The following is a 24,468-nucleotide window of genomic DNA, read 5'->3' as shown; positions in this document are numbered from 1 at the left end:
GCTGTGGGTTTCCCACCTGATGATGATTGCTTGTGTTGCAATCGAAACGTCGTGATTTTATTTATTTTACACCTACGTGACTTTACCGAAAGAACCAAAGAGTATATTTATTTTACCAGGTTAAGGCCCACTTAGCTATGCAACTCTCTTTCACAAGTGACCTGGCTACACATGCTCGCTCAACCAAGTGACTTACCACGTGGAAATGTATAGCAACATACAAATACTCTCAAAGGCATGCTTGTAGTTTGAGGCATGCTTGTAGTTTGACGAGTCAAACGGGTTTGTTTTCTCAACACAGCGTGTGAACGGAATGGAGGAGGTCGAAAGTTGAAGCCGATCGGAGCCGGTTCACGTGGGGTAGGGGATCCACATGGTATATAGGCAGCAGCTTTCAAGCTACGAGGGTGGTAGGCAGCACTTTTCTAGCTGTAGCAACTGTGGGCACGGCATCAGCGTAGGAGCAAAATCAAGCAGAGTGGGAGGTGGGGGGCGCTTTGAGCGACCAACTGCATATCCGCCCCAAGCTGGAAGTCTGCCGATTCGTCTCTTGGTTGCGGTAAGCTTCGGTAAATCGGCACAATGAGACGGCGAGAGTTGACAGTGGAGGGGGGGGGGGGTGTCTCATTTCTGTTTTGCGCTGTGGGTTGAGGGAGAGGGAAGCTCTCGGTGGTGGTGGACCCAGCGGCCACTTGTGGAGAACGGGTGGGATGGAGGCGTCACGAAACTTGAAGTTCGATCCTCAACGGAGAACGTGGAATCCTTCTAGATTTGAAGTTTTCGTGACAGCAAGGATCCATACCATTTGGTTCTTTCAGTAAAGCCACGTAGGTAAAGACAATAAAATAAATTACATCACGACGTTACGGACACAACACAGGTGGGAAAACCACAACACAAAGCTTTTTGCTGTGGTTGTTTGTGTCCGAAACGTCGTGATTTAATTTATTTTATTTTCTTTGCCTACCTGACTTTACCGAAAGAACCAAAGAGAACGTGGAGACATTTTACTGTCGTGGTGGCAGCGCACCGCACTGCGCTTTGAGATTGCCGTGCCGTGTGCCGAGTGAGGTTGACCGGATGGTGTTTGCGGGATATGTGAGTGCGGCACCAGTCCGTGGGATTATAGTCGATTGGAGTACTCGAAGCGCGGTGCCACATCGCGACTGGTGTACGTATGTATGTTGAACTTATCTCACACTGACGTAGCCGATTGTGCTAAGCGGACGTACGGGGAAGGACAACAAACTAAATGCAAGAAGCAGTTCTAACGAAATGAGTTTCCAATCTCGATTTAAAAGTGCGTTGCTCCCAGCGGTTTCGAAATATTGGAAGGAAGAGCGTTCCAGACGGCCGCAGAAGCGCATCTGAAAGCGCGCGATGCGGTGACCGCCTTTGTTCGATGGTCAGCGAAAAGCGGCCGGTGCGAGAATGATCGGAGTTCGGGTGATGATGGTTTGTGCTCCTTGTCAACGTCAGCAAGGTAGTGTGTGGTCCATTCGTGGCGAGCGCTCTGCGTGTAAACGAGTGCGACCTCGCAACGCATTCGTTCGCCAATCGGAAGCCGATGGTGCGAATTGTCACCGTCGAGGACACTGCCGACTGCTTGAGAGAAAACCAAGTGGCGTTGCGGCGGTGGAGAGCATCGTCGGGTCAGAGGCGGCATGGTTCTCGAGGCGGTTTGGTGTCGTGCGCGCGTGGCCACTGACCCAGGAGCGGGGTTCCGTTCAGATCCATTCGAACCGCGGACGCGGCGCGAGGTGGCTAAGGGGGACGTGGCCGTTACCGAGCGCGCGGACATCGGAGCGCGTGAATGTCCCGTGTCGCATCGTTCGATTTGTTTGAACAAAGGGAACTGTTTTGAAATCCCCTTTTTAAGGCAATCGTCTGAATGCGCCTTTGATGATCGGCTCGCGTTTTAGGCGAGGCGGTGTTGTTCCCTATCGCTGTTGGGGATTTTTGTTTTGTTTTTGTTTTAAACTGGAGGATGTGTGATGCGTAATAGCGTCGCACGGGTAAGGGACGCGATGACATGCCGGGTGGGGAGGAATGAGTGATAGTAGTGATGTTGGCCATCCACCCTCCTCGACTGCCGTGCCGGCCTTAATAGGTGCTCGCTAACAGAACTTGCCCCAACAGTATCTCAAGGCTATACGGGGTCGCTTTGTCTTTGATGATGACGCATGGCGATATTGTTATCATCACTGCACATAGTTTAATAAGCACGCTTCATCCAGTGGATAGATCACTTGCCACCGCTCATGGCTGTTCTGGATAAAGCGTTCTGATTGGTCAGACATGTCGGGCAGGGCAGTCACCGCACATCGGTGTGTATGTTGAACTTTTTTCGCACCGTACGTAGCCAACCGCGCTATTGTGAGCCCCATAGCCTTGATAAGAAACGCCAATCGGAGGCGCGGGAGCAGTGGTCGCTGTTCGAGTGCGTGCAGGTGTCTGGGATGGTCGTCGTGGTCGGGAACGAGTGCGCAGGCCGGGCAAGGGCATTGCAGTGGTCTCCACGAGTCCGTTGACCAAGAAGGTGATCAAAGAGCAGATGGTGGGAGATGGATGGTCAGGGCAGATCTCGTAAGTCGCCACGTGTGTGTCGACCGTGCAGCAGCCGTGGGATGTGTCAGAGCTGCGAGGTGGTGAACAACGCCTTTGGCCATGATGGCAGCTTGAACTTGAACTTCATCCCAAACACCAATTATTTTATCTCCGTGACCCCACTAACTCTCACTCATTCACTCCCCCCCCCCCCTTCCCCACCCTGTGACTCCCCCAATTCGTTATTGTACTCATGTTGCTTTAACAAAGTCGTTCATTAACTTGTGCATTCCGTGTGTCCGTGCGTCCTGCAGAAGCCGCGCAATATCGCGTAGCCAGGGAAGATTGGTGCCGCAGATAAAGCGTCCCCCGAGCAAGGGTTTTTGTGTCTGGATATGGTGGAGAATTCAGAGCGCCGAGACGACGCGAAGTTTTGCTGCGATCAAAAGAGTCGCGAGCCTCTCTGGATGGCGGGGACATTCTTCTTCCTTGCCCTGTCCGTGGCGCTTGCCGCGGCGCTGGGGTCAAAGGCCGTCTGCGCAAAGCAAGGTGAATGAAGTGGTGACGGTGGTGGTGATGGTGATGGTGGTGGTGACGGTGGTGACGGTGGTAGTGGTGACGGTGACGGTGGTGGTGATGGTGATGGGGGGAGCGGTGGCGTAGCGGTTAGCGCACTGCGCTACAAACCCGGCGACCCGGGTTCGATTCCCACCTACGGCCACCACCAGTGACGATTATTTGAACCGGTCCTGGGCCTCCCCTAGGTCGACTCAGCCTCAAATTAGTTCCTGGTGCGGTGTGTAAACATCGCCACAAGAGAGACAAAGGCGACCGGGCGTGGCCTTCATAGATGCTCGCTAACAGCACTTGCCCCTACAGTCTGTTCCGGCTATATGGGGGGATCTTGTCTTTGGTGGTGGTAGTAGTATCGGTGGCGGTGGTGATGATGGTCTGACACAAACTCCACCTCCTCGTTGCACCAGATGCCAACACGGCAGTGTGTGTTGTAAGCAATGCCCTTGGCTAAAAGGGATGACATTAGTCGACCAGGAGCTGCGTCAGAGGTCCAGGAAGGGACACGCGACCCATGACATCCCCTGGCCACACACTCCAGGAACAACAGGCACTTGCCATGAGTGGCCAGGTGGAATGTGTGAATACCTGTTGGGGAGGAAGAAAGATGCCATTCCTCTATTGCAAGCTGCACTACGACCGTACACTTCTCTGCGGTGTACAGAAGGTCCGGTGGACTGGTTCTGGCTCCTGTCAAGAGGCATGGACAGTTCTCTACTTGCGTCAGTGGCTCCTCTTTTTCTTCGTATTGCAAGGATAAAGGAGGGCCTGGGAACAGCGCGGTGTGGGAGGCCGTGAGTGCAGGACTCGCCTTCTCATCAGTAGGTGTGGAATAGTGGTGATGGTGGTGGCGTGGAGGGATGTGAGGCAAGGCTGAGGAGTCCTCGATGACCTCCTGTCCCAGGTGCTGGCTAAAGTGGTCCCTTCGAGTAGAATCATCCTGTTGGGGTGACGTTAATGCCCGAGTGGGTCATGATGCTAGAACTTGAGCCGGGGTGAAGGCATGGGCCAGATTATCTCACGAATAATGGTAAAAAGTTCAGCCTATGGGCTTGCAATGACCAAGACACTGCTCCATCACCAGCACATCAACCCAACACCTTTGGTGGATGTGTGATGTGAGAAAGACGTCTGCAAGAAGGGGGTGATGGTGATGATGACAATGGTAGTGATGATGGCCATGTTTCTTCTCCCCACCCCCCGCCCGCTCAGCCTCTGTGGATGTCTGCACGAGTTTCCCGTGTCCCGACTCCTGCGACAAAACCCTCAAGCCCTGCAATGGGCTGATCTTCGAGGAGCTCTGGAATCAATTAAACCTGGACACCTGGGAGCACGAGATCACCGCGGGAGGCGGAGGCGTGCATATCCGCACCTCTAACCCCTGACTCTGACATCTCAACCTTTGACCCCCAACCCTGATGCTGAGCCGAGGTCATTACCGTGACCTCTAACTCTTCTCACTAAATTTCGATTTAAAGCTTTCGTGACTGCAGGGATTCATCTTCTTGGTTCTTTCGGTAAAGTAAAAAAAGAACCAAGAAGATCTTCTCACTAACTTATAACCCTGATTTCTATTAACCTCGACTTGAACCCTGATCCATTTTTGTTGACCTTAAACCGTGACCCAGTCTTCTAACGATGACGTAACCTCTGATTTTTTTAACCCCTCATACTTGTCCCTAAGCCGGATACTAACCTGACGCCTGCGTGTCTAATTGTGACCCTGAGCCGACCCAGACCCTCACCAGAAACCTATCCCAAACTTCTTTCATGTGAAAAAGCATTTCATTATAGGAATCATCTGATACCTATCCCACCGCCACCACTACCACCACCACCACCACCATGTCATCACCATTTTAACCACCACTTACTGCTGTGATGCCGTGGTGGTTTTTCTTTGGCTGTGTTGTGGTTTGCAGTTGTGCCACGGTTGTATTCGTGGTGGTTTCCTGGTTGTGGTTTTCCTTGGTTATTTTTGTGTTTGTATCTTGGTTGTGGCTGTAGTTATTCCTGTGGTTGTGTTGATGGTCGTATGGTTGTGACTATTCTTGTGGTTATTCTTGTGGTTGTTGCATGGTTGTGGTTATTCTTGTGGTGGTTATTTTTGTGATGGTTGTGTTTATTTCTGTGGTTGTGGTTGTGGTTATTCTTGTGGTGGTTTTGGTTATTCTTGTGGTTGTTGGATGGTTGTGGCTATTCTTGTGGTGGTTTTTTTTGTGATGGTTGTGTTTATTTCTGTGGTTGTGGTTATTGTTGTGGTCATTTTTTTGGTGGTTGTGTTTATTCCTACGGGTGTGGTTATCGTTGTGGTTGTTGCGTGGTGGTGGTGGTTGCGATGATTCCCGTGTTGGTGGTTGTCTCTCTGTAGGACTGGGAGTTCCAGCACTACACCAACAACCGCAGCAACAGCTACGTGCGCGACGGGACTCTGTTCATCCGCCCCACGCTCACGGAGGAAACCTACAACGAGGACTTTGTGCGCACCGGCACCCTCAACATCTGGGGTGAGGGTTCGAGCACTGTGTGTGTGTGGGGGGGGCAACGCCCATCTCCTTGTGATTGGAGACGGTAACACCGCGTTGAATTGTGAATGCCTGCACTGCCATTTGAGGTGAAAGGCTGAAAGGCTGACGTTAGTCATGGCGTGCTCGCATCCATCACAGTGGTAATTGTGGGTGCGCTGGACGGGAGCGAATAGCTGGCAATTCCTCCACCTTCAGCTTCATTACCAAAAAGACCACAGGATAGCCGTGAAATAAAGAACATACTGAAGGCCCCGTGGGGACCAAATTCCGTGCCATCTCCTGGATAAATCCCCACACGGCAAAGACAGGGATCTGAAAACCCACCTTGGGGAGCCTCCACAAACAAATGGGACAACACTGCGATTGGCAACGTGGAATGTCTGATGCTGGCCGGCGGGGAGAGGCTGCCGTTCCTCTGTCGGGAGCTGGACCTGTATTGCATTAGACGGGTATGGAATACAGGAGGTCCGGTGTGTTGTCGTGTGTGTGTGTGAGAGAGAGCTGTACTCCCTTGTGCCGAGTATTGTACACGCCGCATCAGCTGCTCATTTAAGGTCTAGTTGACTCTGCGTGTACTCGCACGCGCGCACCCGTACGCAGGCTCGACCCCGGCCGACACGTGCACGGACAACGCGTTCTACGGCTGCGAGCGCTCCGGGAAAGTGGGCAGCTTTGTGGTGAACCCGGTGCAGTCGGCGCGCCTGCGCACCGTCCACTCGTTCGCCTTCACCTACGGGTGCGTCGAGGTGACCGCCAAGATGCCCACGGGCGACTGGCTGTGGCCGGGTGAGCGATGGCGCCCCTACAATGAGACACAGTGCACGCAGACGCCCTGCACACATCGAGAATCATCGGGCAGTTTATAGAAATGCGAAGATGTCCCCCAGCCTCGCGCCTTCTTTAACAGGGGGTGTACGGTAGCCATCGACATTTCTTAGTTCTTAAGTTATTGATGACTTCTGGGGTAGATGCCGTGGCTTTTTGTGTGTGTGGATGTTGTGACTGCTCGCGACTCTCTCTGCTGTGTAGCGATCTGGTTGATGCCCAAGAGGAACGCGTACGGGAATTGGCCCAGCTCCGGTTTGATCAACATCGTGGAGTCCCGAGGTGAGGTGCAGCAGTACAAGTCTGGCCTACAGCTCGGACAGGGGTGGAGTCTGTCTCTGTTTGGGTTGGGTTCAGTTCAGTGTGGGCCTGCTCTGGTTCCGTACCAGATCCGGTCTTATCTCGGGATAAGATGGGTTTGGTCTGGGTGTGGGTCTTTGGTCGGGTTTGGTCTGGGTTTGGTCTGGGTCTGGGTTTAGGATTGGGTCTGGTTCTAGGTCTGTGTTTGGTTTGGGTCTGGGTTTGGTCTCGGTTTGGTCAGGGTCTGGTTCTAGGTTTTGGTTTGCTCTGGGTCTGGGCTTAGGTCTGGGTTTATTCTGCGTTTAGGCCTGCATGTGGAATGGGTCTGCGTCTGGGTCTGGATGTAGTCTGGACTGGACCGGACCGGACTGGGTGTCAATGACTGTCCCCACGCGGTGCAGGGAACGTGTATCTGAAGGACGCGCAGGGAGTGTCTCACGGGGTGGACGAGATGGGGTCCATCCTCCACTGGGGACCCTACCCCGACCTCAACTCGTGGTGGAGGACTTACGTGACAAAGTGAGGGGCACCCGAGGGGACAGTCCACAGACCTCGATTCTACCACCGCCACCACAAGAACAACTACAGCAATAATTAACACCACATCGACCACACCCACCACAACAACAACAACCAACACAGCCATCACCGTGACTCCCGACAATTACGGAATTATCAATCACCAAAAAACCAAACTTAACCACCATAACTACAGTGACTGCAGCATCCAACCACAATGGTCATCACGGTGACCGCAACAAGCACATGATCAACCACCCTAGATCCACAGAAACCCAAACAATCACCAATTGATATCAACATCATCCACAACAACCACTACAACACAACAATCACAACTACAACATCATCCACCATACAAGGACCCGAACTACAATCGCACCACAGCCACCACAATGACGACATACACCACAAGAATCTCAACAACCACCACCCTCACTCCCCTGCAACTCCCACCCCCTCCTCTCTCCTCCTTTCCCCTCCCCTCCCCACAGGCATGCGACACAGGGGACATTCGGAACTGGATTTCACAAATACGGGATGGAGTGGACACCAGACTACATCAGGTATCAGCATCATCAGCTGCAACATCTTCGCCAGTAGCAGCAGCACTTTCAGTTCCACCAACTCAACCATCCTCATGGCCATCATCCGTCCCACCAACAATTACCAACACCACCATTGCCATCATCACGCCAACCACCTTGCAAACCATCACCGACATCATCACCATCCCGAGTGGCCACATCTGGAACCTCCCGGGTGCTTACGAGTTGCTCCTAGGTTTCTCGGCATCTTTGCAGGCGACTGGTTTGTGGTTCCAGGTTCCTGCTGGACGGTCAAGAGATCCTAAAGGTGGACCCTGGTGCGGGTGGCTTCTGGGAATTTGGGAAGTTCCCGGCGTACTTGGATAACCCGTGGAAGGGGCGGGGAAAGATGGCCCCCTTCGATCTGGAGGTGAGGATAAGGACCTGGGACGAAAGGGGAAAGGGTCTGATTCCTAAACTAAACAATTTTTTTTTATTTTACCAGGTAAGGCCCTCTGAGCTACGTAGCTCTTTTTGAGAAGTGACCTGGCCACAAATGATAGCTCAACGAAGTGGCTTATTTGGACATTTATAGCAGTCCAATGCTATAAATGCGTGATGTTGATTATAAATGTGGAAGGAAAACCTACAGGACCCAGAGACCAATCCACGCGACCACCACGGGGAGAGTGAACACGCAAACTCCAAATATACAGCAGGTGACAGGGTCAGGATCAAACCCACGACCTCCTGCATACATGGCGAGGTAGTAAACATCTCGCCACCGATCCAGGCATCTGGAGCCTGGAGCTTAGATCAAGGAACTGGATTCTGAAACGTTGATCCTGGGATCATGGTTCACAGACCTGAGGTCTAAGGAATGGGAACTGGACCCTGGACATGATAGCTAAGGTTTGGGCTCTGAGACTGGGACCGTGGCATCTGGAATGTTTGGATCCTGGGATCTGGATCTTGGAAAGTTGAACCTGAGGCATAGAGTGATGGAACTGATGCCATTTCTAAACATGTCCTTAAATTTCCATTTTTAACTGTCAAAAGTTTCACCTCTTGTTGGACTCTCCCATCACCCACCATGGCTCTCCCAGCCTCAAACCCGCACCTCCGATTAGCACGGTTGGCTACGTACAGTGCGAAATAAGTTCAACACAAATACACATACAAACCCTGCCTACCGTCCACCAACGCCAAACCCCAAACATCACGTTTGACACTTTTTAATCTCAACTCGACCTTGGGCCTATCCTTCTCTGCACGCGTCGCCGCTGTGAACGTGAACATCCATTGCCCGCGATTCAACGCACCCCGTCTTCGCCACCTTCCCGACGCTCTTGGAATGGGCAGCGGTCATTTGCCCGGTATCGTTGTAGGGTTTTTGTTTTCCTTATTTTCCTCTTCCCACGAGTGAGGCCCGGTATCACGTGATGAGCCAGATCTGGTGAGAGGGGCACCTCAATTTTCTCAGAATTCAGAATTTTAGTTTTTTTTTATCCTGGAGGAATCCGATGAGCTATGAAGCTCTTCTTCACAGATGTTCACTAGGGGCGGGTGAGCAAGTTATAGAAGCGCCTTCTCTCATCCAACTCGTATCCGACCTCCCCCCCTCTCACCCCCAACACTTCCCCGCAGTTCTATCTGATCCTCAATCTGGCCGTTGGGGGCACTGTGAACTTCTTTGACGAGTGGACGAACCGGCCGCACGCAAAGCCCTGGAACAACACTTCTCCCACCGCTATGTTGGACTTCTACAACGCCAAGTACGTGGCTCTCGCGGGTATCACGCGGGTATCACGCGGGTGAGTACCAGCGAGTGTAAGGGTGGGTGGGTACACGCGGTTGTGTGGGTACACGCACGTGTGTGTGTGTTGGTACGTGCGTGTCGGGAGCGGTGGCGTGGCGGTTAGCGTGGTGCGTTACGAACCCGGCGAACCGAGTTTGACTGCCACTCATGGTCAACACCAGAGGTGTGGACTCGAGTCATGTGACTTGGACTCGAGTCAGACTCGAGTCATGAATTTGATGACTTCAGACTCGACTTGGACTTGCATAACAATGACTTTGTCCCACCTCTGAGGTGTGGACTCGAGTCATGTGACTTGGACTCGAGTCAGACTCGAGTCATGAATTTGATGACTTCAGACTCGACTTGGACTTGCATAACAATGACTTTGTCCCACCTCACTCAACACTAGTGATGATTATCTGAAACGATCCTGGGCTTACCCCTAGATCGACTCAGCCTCAAATGAGTACCTGGTTTAGTGTCTAAACATCGCCACGAGGGGGACAAAGGCGGCTGAGCGTGGTGCTTGCCAACCACCCCATCATGTGCCATGCTGGCCTTAATAGGTGCTCGCTAACAACATTTGCGCCAACAGTCTATGCAGGCTACACGGGGGATCTTTGCTTTTGGACTGTGTAGGTTGCCACCTCGCTGCTCCTGTAGGATCTCACTGCACTCATAATATAAGAGGGTGGTAACACTCAAAGCTCCGCGCAGATGGATTCAAGAATCCATCACAGTGTTGCTCTCGCCTGCAAGCCCAAGACTTCAACTCGTGGTAAACCTAAGTAGTCTCCCACCCAAATGCCAACCAGGCTCAACTATGCGTAGTGTTCATTGATCTGGAGAGGCCGGGGGCATTTCCAGGGTGATGTGGTCGTAGGCAGTATCACAAATCAAAGTTGGTTAACTTTTTCCATATTAATTTTCACGTCTTTTATCATCAATAAGCGAAAATAAACTTTTTTTTTATTTTACCAGGTAAGGCCCACTGAGCTACATCACCTTTTTTCAGAAGCGACCTGTCCACAAATGTCAGCTGAACGAAGTGGCTCACCACGTGGAAATGTATAGAGCCAAATATTCTAAACACACGATGTTGATTCTAGACGTGGAGGGGAAAACCCAGAGGACTCGGATAAAAATCCACGCGTCCACAGGGAGAGAGAGAACATGCAAATTCCAAATATATATAATTGACGTCAGGGTCGGGATCAAACCGCCGACCACCTGTACACCAAGCAAGGGAGATAACATCTCACCAAATACAGGTATCGTCAGGGTCGGGATCGAACCCACGACCTCCTGTATACCAGACGAGGTCGTTAGCATCTCATAGCCACCGCGGCGCGGTGTAGCTCCCAATAGTTCTAGATTTGAAGCTTTCGTGACTTTCAAGGATTCACACTCTTAGTTTTTTCGTTAAAGTCACCTAGGTAAAAAATTGAAATTAAAATTAATAAAAATTAAATAATAATTATTATTTTATTTTAATTTTAATTAAAATTAATAATAATAATTATAATTATAATTATTAATTATCATTTTATTTTAATACAAATTAAAAAAATATTAATTATTATTTTATTTTTCTTAATTTTAATTTCAATTTTTTACCTACGTGACTTTACCGAAAAAACTAAGAGTATAGCTCCCAACAGCCTCGGTGAGATGGCGTCTCCTTGTCGGGCTCGCCGTCTCGACGCCTGCGTCTCGTCGTGTCTGCCGCCCCGCAGGTCCCAGTGGCTCCCCACCTGGAAGAGGGAGGTGAGCAACGGCGAGGAGGCGGCGCTGCAAGTGAAGGACATCCGCGTGTGGGCCTACAAGTAGGAGAGCCCTTCTCGTGGAGCTACGCGAGGCTCCACGTGGAGCCATGTGTATCTGTTCAGGAGCCATGTTTGTTTGTTGTAGTACGGAGTTAGACTGATGGCCTTAATCTAAGTTGTCTTGTGGTTGTTGTTGTTGTTTGACTTGCATCCCACTGGGATTTGTTGCACACAGTGTTGGTGTACGGTGCTTTTTCTGCAATATGTTGCTGTCTTTTCTTGGATTTTCTGTTTGCACTTAGTCACATAGTCACTTTAAGATGTTTTCTTGTTCATGTTTTTGTATTTTGTTTGTTGCGGTAGCACCCGATTCAAGAGCCGAATGGCTCACAGGGTTATACCTAATACATGAACTTGAACTTGATGTGGAGCCTCGTCAATCAATGTTTCTTTCCTACACGGAATAGCACGTTTAGTCAGTTACCCAGCAAGTGTGCATGGGAGCCACGTGGAGCCACGTGGAGTCACATGGACCCCTCACAGCAAATACATGATATGCTTCGATTTAAAGCTTTCGTGACTGCAGGGATTCATCTTCTTGGTTCTTTCGGTAAAGTCACGTAGAACGGAAGTAATAAACTAATAAAAATAAAACATAATAAAATAATTCTCACGACGTTTCGGCCACAACGCAAGCAGCCGTCCTCATGTGACTTTACCGAAAGAACCAAGAAGACATGATATGCTTTGTAATGGATCTCATGATAATATTTTGACGTGTATATGCTGTATTGGTGTGGTGTGTGGGGCTATAAGGGCGCGGTAGTGTAGTTGTTAGCACGCAAGCGCTACGCACTCGGGAACCCAGGTTCGATTCCCGCTCTGGGCCATCGCCAGTGACGATTATCTGATGTGCAAGCATTGCAACTGGGGAGACAAAGGCGGCCGGGCGTGGTGATGCTGTCCCCACCCATCCCCTTGTGTGCTTTGCTGCCCTTTACAGGTGCACGCTAACAGCACTTGCCCCAACAGTCTGCTTAGGCTATCTGGGGGATCAATATCTTTGGGTGTATGTGCTGGGGATGAGTTCGGATTTTGAAGGACAATTTCGGTTCATTCCAGAACGTTTCCATCGAACAATCGTTGAACGTCGTCTTAGCACCGTACGAGTGGCGGTGACATCATCAGGGTGTTCGTCACGTGCTCCTGTGACGTCACCAGATTCTGGATCATTCCTCAAAAAAATGTTTTTTGCTTTTTTGGATCACCCAGAATTTGCGATGCGTTTGGTATTAGTCACCAAAAAAATTAACCCGTAAAAACAAAGTTTTTCACTATAAATCCTTTATATGCGTGGCGGCTAGAGTCCTCTCGTCCTCTGGCTTGAGATGGCTGCCACCTATGGGTCAGATGATTGCCTGCCACCATTAAGCAATTGGTAATTAAATATAATTTTTTTTTTCCTAAAAAGTGTAAAGTTATGGAATTTTTTTTCACGAAAATAAATTGTCACGCACAACGAGTCTGTGTGGAAAATGTCAGCTCGATTGGATCACGGGAAGTGGGTTAAAAACGACCGAAAGATTTGCACGGTCGTAAGCGCGCAAGCAAGCAAGTAAGTGAACTTAATATGAAGGATTTAAAAAGGACCGGGAACCGGTAAAGGCGATATGAAGATGTGCATATCTCGCGAGCGTTAACCGGCAGTCGCGAACAAACCGTTACGTGCATGCATCATCCGGAATCCCATATTGTAAAACTAGAATCTATAACACTGGTCAACACACTTTTTCTGGCATAAGGTATTCCAAGGGTTTAAGGTAATTTTGGGGTGCTGATTCCAAATCTGGCATCAGTTTTTGTCTATCACATCAGATTTTTGAGATATCAAATATTGCATTTTCAATAAAAACTGCAGAAGAAAAATATTAAATAAATGTGGATATCTACATTAAATGATATTATAAACACACTATCCTAAAAATACAGCACCATATTTTAACACTAAAGCAGTCACTGACTCGCAACAACTTGCAATCATAAGTGGCAGAGTTAATTTCGGGTAAAATCAATGAAAATGGGGTATGCCGATAGCATAAAATGAGATGTGATAGAGCAAATCTGAGATCAGATTTGGAATCGGCACCCTGAAATTAGTCTAGAACAGCCGCAAAAGTCCAGGCCAGAAAAAACGTTTTTTTGTTGTTGACCAGTGTAAAACAAGGTGTCCATAAAGTCCCGAATCTATTTGATTAAACTGATGGTTTATATTTTGATATGTTTCTTTGCAGGACCCTATGAATGAGTGTACAAGAACGTGTGATGGGAGTAACAATAAGATGGGGGGGGGGGGGGCTCCTCTGTGCTTAGGCAAACATCGTGTCGGGAAAACTATCTTGAACGTTTTGCATATCGCTGAATTGGCAACAGGCACCTGGACGCCTCGATCTCTGGGATTTAACGCCTTTGGATGCGCCTTTGGATGCGGTCTTTATCAAGTCAGGAGGGGTTATCGAACATTAGCTACATATCTGCGTGATTGACGAGATCGTACAACAACACCACAAAATAACTACACAGATGCTGCAAAATGTGTTCCGGCGACGCAGCCGACTCGACTTGAGCCGTGCAAGAGATATCAATGCCGCTCGTGTAGAATCCAATGCGCAGGTGTGAATTAATCGATATACCTCTGATTATAGTACAGGGACTCCTCTACGTACGGACGAGTTATGTTCCAGAGGTCTGTTCTTAAGTCGATGTGTTCTCCATGTCCATTCCAAACACGTTGTACGTCGTGTACATTAAACATGGGGAATGGCTTAAACACATTCCTCCTGCAGAGGGAGCTGGTAGGAACGTTGGGTTGCTCGGTCAATGGCCAGGGTCAACAGCGGCGTGGTGAATTCCGCAAATATGCCCGACTGTGAGGGCGGGCACAAGCCGGCGTGAGTAGGTTAAACGTTGAGTTTTATAAGGGCACCACGGGGTGACCAGCCCCTCCCCTCCCCACCCAGCCCCACCCCTCCCAGCCCCACCCTCCCCACCCAGCCCCTCCCTACCCTCCCCACCCAGCCTCTCCCCACCCTCCCCACCTAGCCCCTCGCCACCCTCCCCTCCCCTCCCCTCCCCACCCAGCCTCACCCTCCCCACCAAGCCCCTCCCCACCCTCCCCACCCAGCCTTCGCTGCACGACGGACGGACACAATAATCCTTGTGGGCTGGTGTAACCTGGCGGTTCCTACCAGTAAAAGTTGTATAATCTCATGCAGATGTAGATGCCACTGGTTCTTCACATTTTGCAGATGTAGATGCCATCACCGCCATCTATTGCGCAGCATTTGAACTCTCGGTCCGAACAGGCAACTGGACACACGGACAAGTTAATTCGTATCTCTGAAAGTTCGCCAGTAGGATGTTCGTAAGTAGAGGACCTCCTGTAATTTTTTACCCTAAATTGATTTTAATTTCAATAAAATAGATAGGGACTTTATGGACACCCTGTGTAGTTCTTGCGGTCTTCCCCCCCCCCCTCTCTCTCTCCCGTGTGAGTTTATTGTCTTGAACCTCGACGGACGCCTGCGAGCTGCCATAGTGCGCAAGAGGAAAGAGGAGAATCGGCCGCACGGGGAAACATCTTAAAGTTGTGCAACCAAATCTCCTCCACCCCCCCCCCCCCCCCCCCCCTCTCTCACCCCCCCCCCCCTCTCTCTCTTGAGAAATCGCGCCGTGGTCGCCAGGAGTAATCTCCCTCGCCACCTGGTTTATGCAGGAGGACGTGGGTTCCGATCCAGACCCTGACGCTTGTTGTGTCTTTGTAGTTTTTGTGTTTCTCTCTCCCCGTGGTCGCGTCGGTTTTCTTCGGGTCCTCCGGTTTATTTCCTACTTTTATCTATAGTCAACAACAACAACAGCAGCTCCTTTAGGGTATTTATAGTCAACAGCAGCAGCTCCTTCAGGGTATTTGGCTGCGATACATTTCTACACGATAAGCCACTTCGCTGAGCTTTCATTTGTTATCGCCAGGTCGCTTCTAAACAAACAAAATATGAACCAAACTGTTTTGTATTTTACCAGGTGAGGCCCACTCAGCTATGACATTGCCATGTCGTGCACCACCACGACATGAAAATCACAAATTCATCATCAACATTTCACACCCATCACCACCACCACCACCACCACACCTGATGATGGTTGCTTGTGTTTCAGTCGAAACGTCGTGAGAATTTTTATTGTTTCATATTTATATTATTTTATTACTTCCCTTCTACGTGACATTACCGAAAGAACCAAGAATATGGTTTGGTTAATAGTTTATAAATAGATTATATCTTCATTTGAAGCTTTCGTGACTGCAGAAATCCATACTCGTTGGTTCTTTCGGTAAAGTCACGTAGGTAGAATAAAATAAATCACGACGTTTCGATCGCAACGCAAGCAATCATCATCAGGTGAGACAACTTAGGGTGGATTCTTGCAGTCACGAAAGCTTCAAATCAACTCGTGATTGTCTCACTTGATGACGATTGCTTGCGTTGCGATCGAAACGTCGTGATTTATTTCATTTCTACCTGCGTGACTTTACCGAAAGAACCAAAGTGTATGAATAGTTTATAGTTAATAACAAGTAAATATTACGTCGGAACCGCTGATGATGGGGCTTTGCAGGCCCCTTCCTTGCGTCACCAAAACCTCCTCCCCCCCTCGCACGCCACGACCTTGGCCGTGCGTCCGAGGTGTCAGGGGTGGGGGGAGACGTGGGGTGGGAGCCCCCCCCTCCCTCTCTTTACCCACCTTATCGGTGTCCCTTCACTGACCCATGAATCGGTGCTTTACGAGTTGTTTGTATTGTTGGTCGTAAACCGTCGTGAGAAATTCTGGCTACTCGGGACATTCTCAGTCTGGGTTCGATCCTTGGGTCAGGGTCTGTCTCTCAGGGGCTCGGCTTGTTGACGGTCTTGTTGGAGACGCTGGGCCACCACCCACCACCGCTGATGGTTCGAATCCGGGTTGCGACCGAACAGCTGTGGTTGTCCCCTTGTACTCGAGCGTAGTGAGATGAGGGTCTCAACCCGGTGGGCAATGACTTGCACAGAGATTCATAGACTCACAGGGCGGACTCTAGACCCACAGGAACTATAGACTCACCAGCCCCTCCCCACCCAGCCCCACCTCTCCTACTCAGCCCTCCCCACCCAACCCCTCCCCACCCTCCCCTCCCCTCCCCACCCAGCCCCTCCCTCCCCAACCAGCCCCTCCCTCCACGACGGACGGACACAATAATCCCCTGTGGGCTGAGGTAACCAAGAGGTTCCTACCAGTATAAGTGTAATAAAAGACTCGACCACGATGTCTGGCTTGGTGTCCTTTATTCGGTTCGTTTGCTGTCTCCCACACGGCTGTCCTCCTTTGAGACTTTCCACACGGTGCCGACACTGTTGTTACACCCGTCACCGCTAACAGCTCCGCTGTTGATCTCCGCCGTTCCCGTAGCCTCTTAGCAGCCTCGCTGCTGTTACCCTCACGCAGCCCCCTGGCTGTACTCGCTGCAGCTTCTCCTTGTGTCGCTCCCGTAGCCTCGGACAGCCTCGCGGCTGTTTCCCTGTCGCTCCTGTAGCTCCTAGCAGCCTTGCTGCTGTCTCCCATACACAGCCTCCCCGGCTATACTCGCTGCAGCTCCTCAACCGCTCTCTCTCTCCAGCAGCCCCACTGCTGTCTCCTCCCGCAGCTCTGCTGTTGCTCCCTTAGTTGGTCACCGCTGGCCGACGGCGCCACTCTCCCCTAGCTTCGCCCTACGTGGCCTTACCCTTGCTCAGTCTCCCACTCTCTCCCGTCTCCTTCCGGTTTCCTCCCCTAAGGACCCGAACCTTGCTCCCACGTCACATAACTCCACCTCCTCGTGACGTCATATCCGGGAGGTCGCTCGCGCCCGCATTACACCACCCTCCCCCGTAGAGAAAAACCCAGCCGACCTCGGCTGAACAATACCAACCAACAGTAATGCGGGCGAAACCGACCTTGACACACCAAAGGACACCAAGCATGCAATATAACAGTATAACAGTAACAGTAAGTAACAGTAAGAACAATCAACACATCATAACAATCAACGAACGTACAAGAAGCAGGCAATAAATATAACAGTAAGAACAACAATGCAACATAACAATCAACGAAACACAAGGGATTTAGAACGTGTGCGGGTCGCCGGCCCGTCCCGGACGGTCGGCGGCCCATCCGCAGAGCGGGAACGTGACGGAGGTCGAGGAGTGACAGGGCGTAATCCTGTCGATGTTGGAGGTCCACCAACGTCCCGTGTCCCTGCAGAATTAGCCCCGGACGTGTCCCGCGACTGTGCCTGCAACGGGGTCGGAAGGGCCGCAGAGCCCGGAGCTCCCGCAGTCCTGGCAGGCACCCTCCGAGCAGGGCTCTTCGTCACCTGCGGCGTCACGGCCGGTCTGTCTGTTTCGGAGGTTCCTTGGTCGGCTTGTCCGTTGATGAGGCCTCCTGTTGCGGCGGACCCGGGATGCGGGCCCAGCAGTCCTTTGCGTAGTGGCCCTTCCGCCCGCAGCGGAAGCATTCGGCGTCGTTGCGCCGAAGCGCAGGCCTTGTATCCCGCCGGCCCCGTGCCGGTGGTGCAGCGTGCGGGCCCGGCCCGCCGCGTCCCGACCATGGACCGGAGGCGGCCGTCAGCTCCTGAGGGCCCCCCCCATTCGGCACGTAGACCGCCTTCGTAGGGTCCCAACCCAGAGCACCACCCTCTGCGACGGGCCCCCCCGTCCACGCCGTGACTTGTTTCCACCGTCGGAGGTTGAATTGTGCATCGAGACATTTTGCCGCCGCCCGGGAAGTGAGCTTCTCATGCCCACACACAGGCATGGGAATCCCAAAATCCCGAGACAGCTCGAGCATCTTGCCCAAGATGAGAGGCTCGAGCAGTTCAGGTGTTGTCTCTGGATATGCGGCCATGGCCAAATCAAGCACCGCACCCCTGTATGCAACGGGCGATTCATCGGGCGCTCGTTGTCGTTGAGCAAATCGCCGATGCGCATCGTCAGGTGGCTCGTAGGCGTCGGCCATTTCTTCAAAAACTCCATATAATGTCTTCTTCTTTTCGGCCTTTATGGAACGAAAAAAATCGAACTGATTCGTCGTCCAGAAGAGTCGGCAACACTTCTAAGGCCTCAGCATCGGTCCACCTCGCCGAACGGACCGCCGCCAAGAATCTACAGGCGAAAGCGCTCCAATCGCCGCCGATGGCGAATTCCTTGACTGTGGTAAGATGGCGACTCCGACTTCTCTTTACGCCGCCCTCCACCGATGGCTCCTCCGGTGGTAAATTCAAAATGGCGTCGAACCGCGGCGTGGTCAAGATGGTGGTTTCCCGCCGCGGAACGCGCAAGATGGCGGCCTCCTGCCGCGTGGCCGATGGCGTCGGAAGCGAAGACAACGTGGCGGCCTGTGGAGCACTCTCAGCTCTCACTGTCGCCGCCTTTGGCGTGACGAGATGACTCAACTGCGCCAGGACGTCCTTGAGAGTCTCCAGTTGCTCCGCCATCTGCTGCCATCGTGGATCAGCGTCCGATGTTGTTGGCGGGCCCGACACCACGGCGACATCTTCAACTCCAGTCCCCGCGCTCGTTTCAGCAGGGCTCTCCTCCACCACCCCAGCAGAATCCATGGTTGGAGGGAAGTCGTCGTCGTCGGACGAAGAAGCCGATGCTGGCGCCGGAATAGTTTTCTTTCTCACTTGCTTCGACATGCCGTTGCACTTCTGACACCAATGTAATAAAAGACTCGACCACGATGTCTGGCTTGGTGTCCTTTATTCGGTTCGTTTGCTGTCTCCCACACGGCTGTCCTCCTTTGAGACTTTCCACACAGTGCCGACGCTGTTGTTACACCCGTCACCGCTAACAGCTCCGCTGTTGATCTCCGCCGTTCCCGTAGCCTCTTAGCAGCCTCGCTCCTGTTACCCTCACGCAGCCCCCCTGGCTGTACTCGCTGCAGCTTCTCCTTGTGTCGCTCCCGTAGCCTCGGACAGCCTCGCGGCTGTTTCCCTGTCGCTCCTGTAGCTCCTAGCAGCCTTGCTGCTGTCTCCCATACACAGCCTCCCCGGCTATACTCGCTGCAGCTCCTCAACCGCTCTCTCTCTCCAGCAGCCCCACTGCTGTCTCCTCCCGCAGCTCCTAGCAGCCTTGCTGCTGTCTCCCATACACAGCCTCCCCGGCTATACTCGCTGCAGCTCCTCAACCGCTCTCTCTCTCCAGCAGCCCCACTGCTGTCTCCTCCCGCAGCTCCGCTGTTGCTCCCTTAGTTGGTCACCGCTGGCCGACGGCGCCACTCTCCCCTAGCTTCGCCCTACGTGGCCTTACCCTTGCTCAGTCTCCCACTCTCTCCCGTCTCCTTCCGGTTTCCTCCCCTAAGGACCCGAACCTTGCTCCCACGTCACATAACTCCACCTCCTCGTGACGTCATATCCGGGAGGTCGCTCGCGCCCGCATTACACCACCCTCCCCCGTAGAGAAAAACCCAGCCGACCTCGGCTGAACAATACCAACCAACAGTAATGCGGGCGAAACCGACCTTGACACACCAAAGGACACCAAGCATGCAATATAACAGTATAACAGTAACAGTAAGTAACAGTAAGAACAATCAACACATCATAACAATCAACGAACGTACAAGAAGCAGGCAATAAATATAACAGTAAGAACAACAATGCAACATAACAATCAACGAAACACAAGGGATTTAGAACGTGTGCGGGTCGCCGGCCCGTCCCGGACGGTCGGCGGCCCATCCGCAGAGCGGGAACGTCACGGAGGTCGAGGAGTGACAGGGCGTAATCCTGTCGATGTTGGAGGTCCACCAACGTCCCGTGTCCCTGCAGAATTAGCCCCGGACGTGTCCCGCGACTGTGCCTGCAACGGGGTCGGAAGGGCCGCAGAGCCCGGAGCTCCCGCAGTCCTGGCAGGCACCCTCCGAGCAGGGCTCTTCGTCACCTGCGGCGTCACGGCCGGTCTGTCTGTTTCGGAGGTTCCTTGGTCGGCTTGTCCGTTGATGAGGCCTCCTGTTGCGGCGGACCCGGCATGCGGGCCCAGCAGTCCTTTGCGTAGTGGCCCTTCCGCCCGCAGCGGAAGCATTCGGCGTCGTTGCGCCGAAGCGCAGGTCTTGTATCCCGCCGGCCCCGTGCCGGTGGTGCAGCGCGCGGGCCCGGCCCGCCGCGTCCCGACCATGGACCGGAGGCGGCCGTCAGCTCCTGAGGGCCCCCCCCATCCGGCACGTAGACCGCCTTCGTAGGGTCCCAACCCAGAGCGCCACCCTCTGCGACGGGCCCCCCCGTCCACGCCGTGACTTGTTTCCACCGTCGGAGGTTGAATTGTGCATCGAGACATTTTGCCGCCGCCCGGGAAGTGAGCTTCTCATGCCCACACACAGGCATGGGAATCCCAAGATCCCGAGACAGCTCGAGCATCTTGCCCAAGATGAGAGGCTCGAGCAGTTCAGGTGTTGTCTCTGGATATGCGGCCATGGCCAAATCAAGCACCGCACCCCTGTATGCAACGGGCGATTCATCGGGCGCTCGTTGTCGTTGAGCAAATCGCCGATGCGCATCGTCAGGTGGCTCGTAGGCGTCGGCCATTTCTTCAAAAACTCCATATAATGTCTTCTTCTTTTCGGCCTTTATGGAACGAAAAAAATCGAACTGATTCGTCGTCCAGAAGAGTCGGCAACACTTCTAAGGCCTCAGCATCGGTCCACCTCGCCAAACGGACCGCCGCCAAGAATCTACAGGCGAAAGCGCTCCAATCGCCGCCGATGGCGAATTCCTTGACTGTGGTAAGATGGCGACTCCGACTTCTCTTTACGCCGCCCTCCACCGATGGCTCCTCCGGTGGTCCAACACCAGGGTGAGACTAGGCTCTAAGGAAAGCTGTCTCGGGTGTGGACCAATCAACTTCAAGGACAGTGCATACATTATCAGAGTTATGTTTTTTGTTTGCATTACGACTGCAGGTATTGTGGTCTATGCAAACATGACTCCTTGTAAAAAATGTGTCAGTTTTGTTGCCAGATAAAAGGGTAAAAAAACTATTCTCATATTTTTCTACTGGCAAATGAGGTTCCAATGGTGTTCTCTCTCTCATTTATTCATTAATGCATTCGACAATCCACTCATTCATTCCCCTGTATACGCGGGTCCGAACCCTACGAGGTCAACACCGCAATTAACACTGTGGCGTCACGCAAGAGACCGCGGGCAAAGATTTCTGATACGAGAGCCCCCAACAACCAGATTCAAGTGCAAGTTTGTTTTGTTTGACCTGCAGGTGAAACCTCAAGATATCGGAATGAGTTTAATTTACAAGAGTGAGTGGGTGGGTGAATGAGTGAGCGTGAGTGGGTGGGTGAGCGATTGAGTGTGTGGTAAGTGAGCGTTGAGTGAGTGGGTGGGTGAAGGGGTGGGTGAAGGAGTGGGTGATTGAGCGAGTGGGTGGGTGATTGAGGGGGTGAGCGAGCGAGTGCGTGCGTGAGTGGTGAGTGAGCGTTGAGTGGGTGGGTGGAGGAGTGGATGAGCGAGCGAGTGGGTGAGTGAGTGGGTGGGTGGACGAATGATTGAGTGTTAGCGGGTGGGTGAGGGGGTGCGTGAGTGCGAGTGAGTGGTGAGTGAGCTAGCGTTTGAGTGAGTGGTTAGGTCAAGGAGTGGATGAGTGAGTGGGTGAATGAGTGAGTGGGTGGGTGAGCAAGTGCGTGAGTGGTGAGCGTGTGAGTGAGTGGGTGAAGGAGTGGTCGAGTGGACGGAGGAATGGTGGCTTTAGCGAATGGGTGAGTGAGCTCAAGTTGATTTTGTGTAACGCAGACGAGAAGTCAAGAGGCCAGGATGAGTCTCATTTGCAAGTGTGACCTGGCTCACGAGTCTGCTGGAGGGGCATTGAAAGCTGCTGTTTGCGATCCCAATTTGGTGATTCGCGTGCACATTTTGAATTGGGCACGGGATCTTTAACATCGACTGTGAGTGAAGCAGACGGCATCAGCGGCATCGTCACGGTCCGGCCCGCGGGCCGTATGAGGCCCGCGAAATCATTTGGTGTGGCCCTGCCAAGGCAACCGCAGGTAGGACTCGAAATTCAATAAATCTAGGAGCAAACCTGGAAAAGCAGTTGCGAGTAGCAACATCGTCAATACCAGCCAACATCACACGCCTCGCCAAAGAGAAGCAGTTCCAGCCATCGCATTAGGGGTGGAGTTAATTAAATGTTTGACCAAATATAACGGGCTAATTTTTAAGTTGATAATTTTGCATGGCCCGCGAATGATGTTATATAAATATCCAAATGGCCATTGGCGCTCTGCACACAACGCAGTCGTAACGGTGGGAGCGGCCGCTCGATTCGAACCGTGAACTCCTGCCACGAGCTGCTTGCCCTAGCCATGACACCGACTCTTATCCATTCCAGGGGGGGCTGGCGGGGGGGGGGGCGGGGGGGGTCCACATTTTCTCGAACCCGGCTCGGCTTCGATACCGTGTGGTCGCGATACGATATCGGCTGTTGTCAACTTTCACAACGCGGCAATCGTCGTGATATCAGTCTCCCTTCGACTCGCGTTGCCGTCACCGGCGTGAACGGCTGACGCGAGCCGGCTGAACGACTGCCCCCCCCCACCCCCCTGCCCCCCCCCCGTATGTATAGCATCCCATCACAATACACCCCATCACAATGTACCCCATCACAATGCCCCCATCACAATGGACCCCATCACAATGCCCCCATCACAACGCCCCCCATCACAATGCCCCCATCACAATGCCCCCCATCACAATGCCCCCCATCACAATGGATCCCATCACAATGGACCCATCACAATGGACCCATCACAATGGACCCCATCACAATACACCGCATCACAATGCACCGCATCACAATGCCCCCCATCACAATGGACCCATCACAATGGACCCCATCACAATGCATCGCATCACAATGCACCGCATCACAATGGACCCCATCGCAATGGACCCCATCACAATGGAGTCTGCGTGTCTCTCTCTCATCATCATCATCACGGTGGCTAGGAGATGTTGACTACCTCGCCTGGTGTGCAGGAGGTTCGTGGGTTCGATCCCGATCCTGACGCCTGCTGCTGTGTATTTGGAGTTTGCGTGTCTCTCTCTCATCATCATCATCACGGTGGCTAGGATATGTTAACTACCTCGCCTGCTGTGCAGGAGGTAGTGAGTTCGATCCCGACCCTGACGCCTGCTGCTGTGTATTTGGAGTTTGCGTGTCTCTCTCTCTCATCATCATCACGGTGGCTAGGAGATGTTAACTACCTCGCCTGGTGTGCAGGAGGTTTGTGGGTTCGATCCCGACCCTGACGCCTGCTGCTGTGTATTTGGAGTTTGCGTGTCTCTCATCATCATCATCACGGTGGCTAGGAGATGTTAACTACCTCGCCTGGTGTGCAGGAGGTAGTGGGTTCGATCCCGACACCCTGACGCCTGCTGCTGTATATTTGGAGTTTGCAAGTTCTATTTCTCTCTCCCCGTGGTGGTCGCGTGGATATTTACTCCGGGAACTCCGCAATTTTTTTGCTGCTATACATTTCCATGTGATAAGCCATTTCGTTTAAGCTGTCAATTGTGGCCAGGTCGCTGCTGAAAAAGAGCTATATAGTACAGCGAACCATACCTTGTAAAATAACAACAAAAATGTTTAGTTTAAATAGTTATAGAATGTCTGAACACTGTAGAGTGGGCAGTCGAGGGTGCCATTCCCCTGGGCTTATGTGATGTGGAGCAGAGTGGACTTACCGATGACTCGTACCGGTGGTGTCAAGATCGGCCTCTGTAAAGAAGGGAGGCTCGTAAAGGACGCTACTGGGCCGTGCCAGGCTAGGTGCACTGTGAGGGCTATTGAGCAGTTGGAGGCAGTCGCCTTCCAACAACAGCGGAGGGTGGAGGAATGACGCTCACAACAACGAGTGGAGAGCCAGGGTGGATAAAAGGCAGCGAGGTGGCGCTGTGGAGAGCACAGGTGGTCCATCTCAGTCAGACCATGACACCTAAGTCT

General features: G+C 52.3%; 1 protein-coding gene across 3 annotated transcripts; it reads left to right on the top strand.

The window, feature by feature from the left end:
- The first annotated feature begins 397 nt into the window (after positions 1-397).
- On the top strand, positions 398-13,155 carry LOC133342367 (beta-1,3-glucan-binding protein-like). Of its 3 annotated transcripts, none has more exons than XM_061551504.1 (11): positions 398-559; positions 2,862-3,096; positions 4,333-4,478; positions 5,492-5,627; positions 6,249-6,434; positions 6,678-6,755; positions 7,175-7,292; positions 7,787-7,858; positions 8,117-8,249; positions 9,467-9,594; positions 11,357-13,155. In XM_061551504.1, exons 2-11 carry the CDS (start codon positions 2,943-2,945, stop codon positions 11,448-11,450), a joined length of 1,245 nt encoding a protein of 414 aa, XP_061407488.1. In that variant the 5' UTR covers positions 398-559; positions 2,862-2,942; the 3' UTR covers positions 11,451-13,155. The 3 variants fall into 3 exon arrangements, with proteins under 3 accessions (XP_061407488.1, XP_061407470.1, XP_061407479.1); XM_061551486.1 differs by having other exon boundaries at positions 9,467-9,633; XM_061551495.1 differs by lacking the exon at positions 398-559 and adding an exon at positions 1,723-2,539 and having other exon boundaries at positions 9,467-9,633.
- Positions 13,156-24,468: the final 11,313 nt, after the last annotated feature.

The sequence above is a fragment of the Lethenteron reissneri genome, chromosome 2 (genome assembly GCF_015708825.2).
Source record: "Lethenteron reissneri isolate LAM-NWPU_2019-01 chromosome 2, ASM1570882v1, whole genome shotgun sequence".
Lineage (NCBI taxonomy): Eukaryota > Metazoa > Chordata > Hyperoartia > Petromyzontiformes > Petromyzontidae > Lethenteron > Lethenteron reissneri.
This window is presented reverse-complemented; position numbering and strand designations above follow the sequence as displayed.

Bases quoted from the DNA above. Each gene is read 5' to 3' on its own strand.
- LOC133342367 (XM_061551486.1), top strand. From the start codon at position 2,943: ATGGTGGAGAATTCAGAGCGCCGAGACGACGCGAAGTTTTGCTGCGAT. The intron at 4,479-5,491 runs GTGCATATCCGC...GTCTCTCTGTAG, and splicing joins TCACCGCGGGAGGCGGAGGC to GACTGGGAGTTCCAGCACTA. The intron at 7,293-7,786 runs GTGAGGGGCACC...CCCTCCCCACAG, and splicing joins TGGAGGACTTACGTGACAAA to GCATGCGACACAGGGGACAT.